This window comes from Solanum tuberosum, unplaced genomic scaffold, assembly GCF_000226075.1.
Source record: "Solanum tuberosum cultivar DM 1-3 516 R44 unplaced genomic scaffold, SolTub_3.0 scf00092, whole genome shotgun sequence".
NCBI lineage: Eukaryota > Viridiplantae > Streptophyta > Magnoliopsida > Solanales > Solanaceae > Solanum > Solanum tuberosum.
The window spans coordinates 971,095-983,345 of NW_006239019.1; the positions used below are offsets into that span (position 1 = coordinate 971,095).

Sequence of the window (12,251 nt, forward strand, 5' to 3'; positions counted from 1 at the left end):
AAAAAAAACAAACTAAAAAGCCCTAATTTTTTTCAAAAAATTAAAGCTTTACCTGCAAATTGTTGTTCCTTTGGATGGTTAGAATAGAAGAATCGAAAGTTCAAAGTACTCCCCTCGGAAGTTGAAGTTGCCGGAGAAATTGATTGTTCCAATCAAAGCAATTTTTAATTTTTGGGAAGTATGAGAATTTTCTGCAGCAAAGTTGAAGAGAAACGTGAGATTGATAGAGGGGGAGGGAGTAGAAAGTTTGTTTATTTAGTGGGGGGATTGTTTTGTATTTTTAAAAAGATTATAAGTTTTAAAAATGTTAATTGAGTCCACAATTAACTTAATTTAGTATTTAAGTATGTTTGACCTTTTGTTGGTCAATATAGTCACCAATAACTAATTCAAAACTTGAAGGATACCTTTCCTTTAATTTTCTCGCGAAAGTGTTTATATATATCTCCATAGAATCATAACAATACTCAATCTTAGTACCAAAAGAGAAGAAAACAGTAAAAAGAGAGTTTTTCCCATTTGAGCAATGGCGGACGCTGTTGAGATGCCTAGAGTAAAGCTTGGAAGTCAAGGACTTGAGGTAAAAACTTCAAGCTATATGATACATTTTTGAACAATGTCGCATTTTGTCAGTTCTAATTGTGTCTATTTGTATGGGAAGTAGGTTTAATTTTAGAGTACTTCGATTTCGTCTGGTTTTTACACATTGGTAGTGTTCTTAATTTGTGGGAATTCTGAAGGATATGACAAAGTACTTTATTTCTGTAGTGTATGTAGTAGCTTTTTTAAAATAAATGGTTCGAACCAAAGATATTGGGTACAGATTTACCAATAAGTTATACACTGATTTGTATTTGTTTAGTGAGTTTTTAACACATAAAAAAATTGCCTCTATACCCTCACTAGGTACAGATAAGACTGCGTACACACCACCCTCTTTGGACCCCACTTGTGGAACTGCATGGATTATGTTGTTATTGTTTAACACATATAAAGGGTTCGAGCCAAAGTGATTGGGTTAGTTGAACCCATAAGTTATACATTAGATCGACCCTGCCATTGTACCACCCAAGATTTCAACGCCGCTGATATGGGTTGAGAGTATGAGTTCAAATACTTATCTAACACCTTTCTTTACTTGTTTTATGCATATATATGTGTCTTTATATGTATGTGTACTATTTATGGTTTTAGCTGAAAGCCATGGATTCTAAACCCATGGAATCCTTCTGAATCACTGATCCGTTGCTAGATTTGTTGTTTGAACGAAATTGTGATCACTTGCAATTTGGATCAGAAGCTAAATTTCATGGCCTTCTCCTGTGAATTTAATAGATAATTTTACTCTGAACTAATAAGGACACTATACGCTTTCCAAAATGGATGTAGTAATTTGCTTTTTAGCTGTTACTTCCTTTTTGCAAAATTGTTTATTTCGCAAGGTAGTGTTCATATAATTTGATGCAATGGTCATTCACTGCATGTTGAACCTTTGTTTCTAGGTCTCTAAATTAGGTTTCGGCTGTATGGGGCTCACCGGAGTCTATAATTCTCCTGTTCCTGAGGCGGAAGGGATTGCAATAATCAAGGAGGCTTTTAGTAAAGGAGTCACATTTTTTGACACATCAGATGTTTATGGCAGGGATCATGCAAATGAATACTTGGTTGGAAAGGTAACTCCAGACAATTGGTTTTGCGTGAATCATGAACATCACAAGATGCATTTTTATTAGCAGAAACATCCATTACACTTTCCATGGAATGTTGTATAAATAAAACAAAGAAAGGGGAGTACAGGATGGTCTTCTTTATATTTCCAGCTTGATGATTCTCGAATGATCTTAACATGATAAAACAGTGAATATGTAAGATATAATAAACTTGTGTATGTATCAATTTCAGATGTTCATGCGTAAAATTATCTCCTTCAGCTAAAAAGAGAGAAGGGTGGAGGTGGGGAAGAGGCATGAATGGGAAAAGTACTTGAAATCCCCTCATCTTCACTAGGTTTAGTTTAAAATTATCTTATTGCAATCCTTTTCATTACTTGGTAGCAATTCAACTTCAGCTATTGCGTCCATATAAGCTATCACTTGTTGAGGCTACTAGTATTACACTATCTGATGAACACATTAATGATGTGGTATGATTATACAAAGAATCATTTTTTCTTAATGGTGAACTGGCCACCTCCATAATTAGAGTCTCTATGAAACACATGGTGAGGATCTTTTTTGTAAAACCTGAAAAAGCTGGTCCAGCTATAAGATGAGAGTGTTGCCACTTTTCTCATGCTTCATCAGATAAATGTCCTATCAGGCTACTGAATTTGTTTTGCTTTTCAGTCTTAATCACTGACTGGTTGCATTTGAAAAAGAGAAGTTTCTACAAACTTGTTGCTAGAAGTATTAGCTCAAGTCATATTTTCCACAACAGAATATTCACGGAGTTGAAGAGTTTTGTTTTCCATCTAGCATATCTTAAGTGGGCGGTAAATGAAAATGGAAGGGAAATGTTAATGCCAAAAAAAAAGAGGTGCAAGGCAATGTTGGACTGGAAAAAGATTTGGACTATGTTCTTTATCTTTGGTTCATGTACTAAATGGGGTAATGAAATGCCAGAAGCCCACTACCATTCAGTTAAAGAGCTGCTCGATTTTCCTAAGTAGTCCGTAATTCAGCCAAGTTTTTCACTGTTTCAGGCATTAAAGCAATTGCCTCGAGAAACAATACAGCTTGCAACAAAGTTCGGTATTTATAAGATCGAACCAACTAAGATTACAGTGAAAGGAACTCCTGAATATATTCGTTCCTGCTGTGAAGCTAGCTTAAAGTGCCTACAAGTGGACTACATTGATCTCTACTATGTGCACCGTATAGACACAACAGTGCCCATTGAGGAAACAGTAAGTGATCTGCCTATATATGGTTCATATGCCTTGAGGAGGAATGCCTGCGTTCCTAATCAAGAATCTTGCTTTTATTTTTCGCATGAAGCACTTCTATCTCTACTATTTCTTATTGTGGTGAGGTGTGTTACAGATGGGAGAACTTAAAAAAATAGTTGAAGAAGGTAAAATAAAGTATGTTGGCCTGTCTGAAGCTCACCCGGAGACAATAAGGAGAGCACATGCATCTGAAGCTCACCCAGAGACAATAAGGAGAGCACATGCTGTTCATCCTATCACTGCTGTACAGCAGGAGTATTCTCTATGGACACGTGACGTGGAGGATGACATAATTCCAGTTTGCAGGTTTCTCTACACTCTATTACACATTTAGAAAAAGAACCTTGAAATAAAAGACAAGGACACACATTTGAACTTTCTACTAGTTAGTATAGTTTGGAGAAATTTTCAATTATCTCATTCTATCTTATCTACTAGGGAGCTTGGAATTGGGATTGTTCCATATAGCCCTGTTGGACGCGGGCTCTTTGCTGGAAAAGCAGTTATTGAAAGCTTACCCGCCAACAGCTTTTTGGTAAGAAAACAAACCGTTGTTTATTTTACTTTTAAATTCTTTGATGTTTCATTATTATTATAAAAAAAAAAAAATTGTATTAATTTCATTTTTCATGCTCTTATGATTCTGGTTTCGCTTACTCTCTATCAGACTACACACCCTAGGTTTACAGGAGAGAATTTTGAAAAGAACAAATCTATATATTTTCGTATGGAAGGAATAGCCAAGAAGCATGGATGCTCTCCAGCTCAACTTGCTATTTCATGGGTCCTTCACCAAGGGGGATGATATTGTACCTATTCCTGGTAAGCAATTCTTCTCGTAGTTTCACTATTACAAAGATGATCTTAAGAGTACTTGTACAGAAAGAAGTAGCACTCACTTGTGCTTTGATCTCTTAAAAGACATGATGTTGTGAATACTGAGTTAGTCTCTTGTCTGTTATTATAGGTACAACAAAGATAAAAAATCTTCATGATAATATCGGTCCGTGACAGTAAAGCTCAGAGAAGAAGACATAAAAGAGCTTTCTGATGCAGTCCCCGTCAGTGAAGTGGCAGGGCAAAGAATTGGCGGGAGTCTTTATAATACATCATTTAAGTTTTCCATTACACCACCACCAACCAAATGATCATTAATCCTGTGCTATTGAAAGGAATTATATGGCAATGGATTTAAATTTTATTTTTAAAAAAGGTGTTATAAGGGATTTGGGCATATGTTAGCCATTTGACAACTTGACCTTTTTTATTTTTATTTTTTGTGGAGTAAACGTGCAAATCATTTTGATCTTTAGGGAGTTTCTAGCTAGAGTGGACCTGGTACAGTATTTAAAAGTTTGATTTGGTAATTTTAGTTTACGATTTTTAAAAATATTATATTATTATCGTATCAATATAATTCGATTTGATATTTTACGGTACGGTAAATCAGTTATCGTAGTTTGATCAACTTCAAGCTTTACATACATGTATTTGTACAATAAGAATTATAAGTTTGATTTTTCAAGAAACGTCAATTATATCATACTAATATCTGACACATAAAAATATTCAAAATAAAGTACAAACACTTCTCTTTCTTAATAAGTTACCCAAAACGAATATTTAAATCAAGATAAAGTAATAAAAATTTCAACATCTAAATAATTAATTACTATTTTATATATGTGCTAGTATTATATAATTACATACATATATGAATTTTATATGTAATTATATATTTTGATATGGTGTTTGATATTTTTTTTATAACCATCAAATACCATATCAAATATTAAAATGTAAAAAATGCATACCAAATATCATAAAACTCAAACCATGATTTTAAATATTTCGATTTTGATAGTTACTATACCATGCCTACCTCTATTTCTAGCTATGTAATTTTCAAATTAAATTGTCATAGGTTGTTGTGAAAAAAAAAATGTGTAAAATAATAATTTATAATAATTGAGAGGGAAAATTATGTTTAAGCCCTTACATTAATTAGTGTTATTGCTAGTTTGGCAACATGTTGCCTTAAAAGAAATTTAACAAGCTTATTTCTAGTGTTAAACATTTTTAAGGTCATTTTGACAGAAAAAAAAGTTTAATGTTCAAACACCTCAAAAGTTATTTATTTTTGGCTTTATCATTTTTATTCAAACAAATTACAGTATATATATATCCAACACTAAAAGAGTCTAATATATTTGAAGTACTTCTCCATTTATTTTTAGTTGTTTGCACGAGGCAAGCCTTATGCGATAGGCTCAACTCAGAAGGCATTAAGGGGGAATCGATCTTGGACCATCCGTGTGGATAACTATCCTCCAAACTAACTGAGTCATCCCGAAGGATTATATGTCCAATACTACATGTTCAGTTTATTTAATTAATGAAGGATTTATTATATTATGTCTATTTTATCTCTATTATTAAATACTAATATTTATTTTATCAATTTTTAGACGACTTATATTTAATAAGGGCGATTTAAGTTTCAAACTTATTCTTATCATTTACTGCTTCTTAATTCTAGTGTTGGAACACTATTATTTGACAAGAGCTAGTAATAAACAAATTTCCAAAATTTGTTTTGCTCTGTTATTTTCTTTTTTTCATCTTCTTCTTTCTATTTTGAACCGGTGAAAAAATAGAAAGGTAAAAAAAAGCTCCTTGAGAGAAATGGTGTTTTCTGCAATTAAGCAGGTACAGTGCTCCATAGTTAAATCTCAATCAAAGTACACTCCGTACAAAGTATGTCCCCTCTTAAAGAATCCCTAGTCATATTTTTCTATTCCTGTGTCCCTACAATCTTGGAGCGAGCAAGCATGGGGTCAGTCATATATAATTGTGGCCTTTCGAAACCCTAGGTGACGATTCTTCTCAACCACTCATTCAATATACTATTTTGATTGTACTGCTCATCGTATACTCTGCAATTTGTTTAATTGCTTATTTGTGTGGATCAAATTTATGGGTAGGTGGAGCTTTTAATAGGAAAATGAACATTTTCTAATCTAGGGTTACTGAATGTCGCAAAAATTAAAAATAAATAAATCATGGTCTGCTTTTTCTTGTGATTTCCCCCTTATTTCAGTTCCAAAGCATAACTAATGTAGAGCTTCAATTTGAATAATTTGAAAAAAAATTAGATTATCTTTTTTATACTCTTTACGTCCCATTTTATATGATGAAGTATGTCTGGGCATGGAGTTTAAGAAAGAAAGAATTTTGAAACTTGTGATTTAAAAATTTGACAAAGGAAGAGCTAACTTTGCTTTTGTTACCATTAAAAAAAGAAGTAATAATGGATGTATTGGTAGTCTGCACGCATTGATTTAAGATTATAGATCCGGATTATGAAACCTTTTTCTATGTGGTGTCGCCAAAAATTCAGGGGCGGAGGGAGAGTATTGGCTATGAGTTTGGCCGAATCCCGTAGCTTTGGTTCAATGTCTCATTGAGGACGTGTGAATAACATTGAGGTTTAGTGCATGGAAAACTCCAATCCCCGTATGTGCAACGTTGAAATGGCTCCTCATTTGATTGTGCCAAAGGGATATAAAAGAAAGAAGTGGCTTTCGATAGATTGTTGGTCAAGAAGTTTTACTCTGTGCAAGTTTAAGCCTACCTTGTCACATTTTAGCAAATTCTATCATCATAATAGACACATATCAAGAAGTATATGTTGGATGCGACACAATCATCTTAGACAATTTTTTCTTTATCTTTTAAGCATCCGTGTGTGTTACCTATACCCTCTGGCAGATATTTTCATTTCTTTTACAATTGTGCAATTTTGTAGGTCTACATTTTCATCTTAACATTAGCATTATATTGGATTTATATTGTGACTATGTTGGGCCTTGGAGGTCTGACGTTTATTTTTAGATGAATTCCTGGCATCATAACCATTTTATAGAACTCGTTTTTCATTTGATAGACTATGGTAGAAACACACTACTACTAGAGCTATCATGCGACAACACTTTATTGAGAAAAATCACAAATAAGTATATATGCAAATAATTGTTTTTTTTTAGAAATAATGCTTGTGTGTATATTATAAGCTGACACCACTTGAAAATAAAACAAAAACATCAATTTGAGACAAGTAATATAGAACAGTCCACCCAAACCCACATACAAGCTGAGTTCTGATAGTATGCCGACACCACTTGTGCAAAATCTTGTGCATTGGTAATCCTATCACATAGTGTTCTCGTAGTAACTCCTCCATCTCATGAGTGATCCTTCTTAACTTTTCTTTTTTGAAAGTAAAAAAATTAATAAATTAAGAAGGATGACTGAGATGAAAGAGGTGCTACAACAACACTACGTAATCATAGAATACCTATAATTCTATGTGTCACATTTTCTTATATCACTGCAAACTTTCTAAGTCAAACAAATTATTAATATATCTTCCAAAATATCCAATTGAACTTTCTATGTCTAGGATCTCTTTGATTGTTGAATACCTTTAGCTACTCTTAGTTTCCATATTACATGAAGTTATGGAAGAAACTACTGCAATGTCTCATTTTTAAGCTAAAACCTCTTGTGGAAAATCAAATGTGCTCCACAAGCATTAGCATATCTTCGTTGTTTTTGACTTTGAGAAACTCTTGTCAACTTTTGGATAGCAAGAGTCTTCTAAATCCTAGTATATTTTATCCATGGAAAAACTTTTGTGAGCCTAGGAAAGTTTACATTGTGGACCCTAGAGCCAATTGTTATATGTGCTAGAATTTTCTGTTATCTTTAGTCTTATTTTAAGAGAAGATTTGGTAAGTTTCCTAGCATTTTCCGTCTTTTCACTTTTACCGAAACTTGGCATGTGGATAAATTTAAGTTGCAATGAAGTAAAATTAGAAATGAAGAAAGAAAAGCTTAAATTAAAAAAAACAAAAGAGAGGACAGGCTATTTAACCTATTATAATGTTAAGATTGGACACGACAAAAAGAAAAGAGGAGCTACTTGAAGATTCCTGTGTCTTTTGCTACAACTTTAGTGGTCGAAGTCGTCATTTTTGGATACAGGAATGCACTTTATAATCCAACCGATAGGCCATGACAATGATGAAATCCCTATGCATGCAGCCCATTGCGTCCAGTTCAGCCTTTCAGTATCAGCAAACTTCTTCAGGAATTCAACCATAATTACCTGGAGAACTATTGTCACTCCCACTATCCCAACAAATAGTCTATTCTTCAGTATTCCACGGAATATGTTTTTCTTCTCCAAATTCCTTGCATTGAACTCGTTAAAAACTTGACACAGAACGAAAGTATTGAATATCAAGGTGTCTTTTACCTTCTTATTCACATGAAATATGGCACTTCCTTTGAACTGCAGGATCAATAGCACCGTTACCTGATACAAGGCTTGAGCAAGGAGATTCCTCCACATCACTCCAGTTATCAGTGGTTTAGTTCGTCCAACTGGTTTCTTGTTCATTAGATCGCAACTGGGTCGTTCAGTTGCCAAAGCTAAGGCCCCCAGAGTATCCATTATGAGATTGACCCACAGAAGTTGGACTGCTGTCAGAGGGACTTCTCCAGATGAAGCAGCAGCAACAAAGTTGATAACAAGGGCAGCAACATTTACTGTGAGTTGAAATTGAATAAACTTTTGAATGTTATTATATACACACCTTCCCCACTTCAAGACTGTGACCACTGTAGTGAAATTGTCGTCCAAGATAACTATATCGGAGCTCTCCTTTGCGACTTCTGTGCCTTGGATCCCCATGGAAAGTCCAATATCTGCTGCTTTTAAGGCAGGAGCATCATTTGTTCCATCGCCTGTTACCGCTACAACATGGCCTTTCTGCTTCAAGCATTCAACCATCAAAAGCTTGTCAAATGGTGAAGACCTTGCCATCACTCGTATTTTTTCAACAATCTCCATTCTCTCTTCTTGTGAATAATTCCTGAATGCTGGTCCTTCAATAACTGCAATGTTCAGGTCTTCACCTGGTTGGAGTATTCCACATTCAAAAGCTATTGATTTAGCTGTAAACACATTGTCCCCAGTAATCATTTTGATGCTAACACCAGCAGCCCTGCAAGATTCTACTGCCCCTTTAACACCAGGCCTACATGGGTCCTTTAGACCCACCAGACCCAGTAAGGTTAGTTCAGTTTCTTCAAGAGCTTGATTTTCTGCATTGCTTTCTTTGTAAGCAAATGCAATACATCGCAAGCTTTTGCTTGCCATATATTCAATTTTCAAGTCAAGTTCTTTTCTTTCTTCATGATCTATAGGTGCAATTTTTCCACTTTTTACGTAATAAGTGGAGCACATAGCTAGAATCATCTCAGCAGCACCTTTCCAATGTGTGTGAACTTTTCCTGTACTATTTTTTGTTACTAGTACCCCACTTCTTTTCTTTTGTGAATTGAAAACTTCAACATGGAGGATTTGATACTTTTGCTTTAATTCATTAAAGTTCACTAGTAAACTGGTCAGGGCCCATGATAGAATCGCTTTCTCGGTAGGGCCTCCACAGATTTCTGGAGGACCTGAAGGTGTTGTATAAACATCACCAGTAGTATTCAAGCAAGCAGCCTCTTGTAGCAATTGAACAACATCAGGTGCTAGCTGTGATGTTGTCATAATCATTTCTGTTCCCAAGAAAAATTCAGTTACCTGCAAAGGTGAATTCAGAATTTATATTTAATGAGTTCTATGTTAAAGTTCTTACTGTTTCATTGCAATTTTAAAAGTACGGGTTTAGAATTTAATATTTGTTGAAAGTTTACAACTAATTTTCAACATATATTTATGCTCCATATTGAAACTTGTGGGTTCAGTTGAACCCAGTAAACTAGGCTGCATCCGCCTTGAGTTACGCACCTGCATCTGGTTTAAGGTGAGAGTGCCAGTTTTGTCTGTGCAGATTGTGGTTGCTGATCCCATTGTCTCACAGGCAGATAGCTTGCGGACCATTGCATGATCGAGCATCATTCTTCTCATAGAGTATGCCAAAGTTAGCGTGACAGCCAATGGCAAACCTTCTGGAATTGCAACCACTATGATGGTTACGGCTGCCGCAATTATACGAATCAAGGAATTCATTATATCATCTGCTTTGGTTTTGCTACCTACAAACTCCTTCTGTCCACTTTCATTTTCAGTATGTCCCGTGAAGTAACGGATCATTAAGGTGACTAGAACAAGAAAAGCCACTAACAGACCAACATTTCCAATATATTTAGTAAGTTTATTTAACCGAATTTGCAGTGGCGTTTGTTCATTCTTGTCATCAGTTATTGTGCACATCATTTGACCCCATGCATTGTTTGCACCTACCGACGTGACAAGCATGTGTCCATATCCATCCATTACCTTTGTTCCGCAGACCAAAAATGGGTTTTGTGTCTTGTTGATTTGAACGTGATCACTTTCACCTGCAGAAGTAGATCCAAAATATATATATATTTAATGACTTCAAAATTCTGAGTTCTTTAAAATATAGGTTCAAAACTGAACTTTTATACTACTTTTTGGCGTCTCTTCTTTTATATATATTGTTTATACTGAAAATGATATCTAGGTCTGTCTCTATTTACCTGTCATGCTGGACTCATCTACTTGCAGTGAGTGGCCATCCAAGAAGAGTCCATCGGCTGGAATTTGATCTCCAATTTTGAGACACACAACATCGCCCACAACAATATCAAAGATCGATACTTCCTGTCTACGTCCTTCTCTCATTACTTCCACTTTTATATCTTTACTCTCTTCCAAAAGGTTCAGAAACTGTCTGCTTTGTTTGAAGTTACTGATAGAAGAGACTGCAAGGACAAGAATAACTGCAATGATGATACTTCCGCCATCATACCACCCTTCCTTAGGTCCATGCTGTTTAATCCCAAAGCCAAGGGACAAAACAGCACATACCAGAAGAATGATAATGGTGGTGTCATTGAAACCTTCAACTACAAAACTCAAGAAACTCTTGGCTTGTGGCTTGTCATAAATGTTGGAACCAAAAGTTACCTTCCTTTGTTCTACTCCATTCTCATGCATTCTTATACCTTCTTTCTGGTCCGATCCAAGAATTACTACGACTTGTAGCACTCCTCCAAATTGAAGGAGGCCATTGAAGTCTTTCTCTCTGACCAACTTGGCAAGTGCTTCTTTGTTAATGCCATGAAAAAGTTGTTTCTCATGATCATTGATGCTTTCAATGTCGATAATGTAGGACGGATCACGCACCAACTGGGAAAGGACTAGTGTGTTCCTATCAATCCTTTTCTTGTTCAAGAAAGCCACAAAATATATGGCTCTAAAAACCAACTGCAGCCTCTTGTGAGGTTTTCCAAGGTAACTGTCCCTTTCATTGCTTAAAAACATTATGGTATCACTGTGTTCGGATGTGTGTATAGCCATTAGGATTTCTTTGCACAAAAACAATAGTACTATATGTTTCTTTCTTCTCTTTTTTACTGCTGGTAAATATTGAAATTTGCTGAGTTGCATTCTTGTGTGAATTAGTTGCATAAATAACCTAGGAAAAAAGAAAGTTCCATGCAATTTCCAGGATGCTCACAATGAATTTTACAGTATTTCTTTCCGTGATACCTGGTACTCCGTATAATCAATGCGCTGTAACTATTGAGGAAAATGTGAAGAAGTTCACTTACATATTCCATGCAATAGTGTGTTGAATGTTGATACCCAGTGCTTGTGTTTTACGTGAGAAAGCATCGATCCTTTTTCCATAAATTAAGATATATGTCATTCATTCATTCATCGATTTGGGGTTGACATCGGGTGTGGATAGGTTTTTACCGTAAATATATTGCGTCTACCAAGATAGTGAAGGAGCAAGAATTTTGGAATTTTACTTGAGAATTAAAATTGTACACACTTGAGAATTAGCATGTAATAGCAATTTAGTTAATTTTTTATTAGATTACCAAGAAAGTTCGCTATAGTTATCGAATAAGTGATTTGATTGTTTGTGTAAGTGTTATTTAAACCGACAAGGCATAAAACTTAAACTCTCAGGTCGAAAATCTTGCCCTACAAGTAGCAGTCATGTTGTAGGGTGTGTTTGGTATGAAGGAAAATGTTTTCCTAGAAAATGTTTTCCTGGAAAACAAGTTGATTTTTGACTTATTTTTTCATGTTTGGTTGGTGATTAGAAAATATTTTTCGGAAAAGATTTTTAGTGTTTGATTTATGAATGAAAAATATTTTTGAGAAATATCTTTTATTTTTACTAGAGTAGAAAATAATTTTTGAAATTGAAAACATTTTTTAAAAACAAACTTAAATATTTTTTTT

General features: G+C 34.8%; 1 protein-coding gene and 1 pseudogene across 1 annotated transcript; one reads left to right on the forward strand and one right to left on the reverse strand.

Moving 5' to 3' along the window:
* The first annotated feature begins 467 nt into the window (after positions 1-467).
* LOC102585374 (perakine reductase-like) lies at positions 468-4,259 on the forward strand (annotated as a pseudogene).
* Positions 4,260-7,848: 3,589 nt separating this feature from the next.
* LOC102587157 (putative calcium-transporting ATPase 13, plasma membrane-type) lies at positions 7,849-12,016 on the reverse strand. The gene is made up of 3 exons (XM_006347696.2): positions 10,529-12,016; positions 9,813-10,366; positions 7,849-9,605 (listed from the first exon to the last, which is right to left on the reverse strand). Exons 1-3 carry the CDS (start codon positions 11,460-11,462, stop codon positions 7,962-7,964), a joined length of 3,132 nt encoding a protein of 1,043 aa, XP_006347758.1. The 5' UTR covers positions 11,463-12,016; the 3' UTR covers positions 7,849-7,961.
* Between the last annotated feature and the right edge of the window lie 235 nt (positions 12,017-12,251).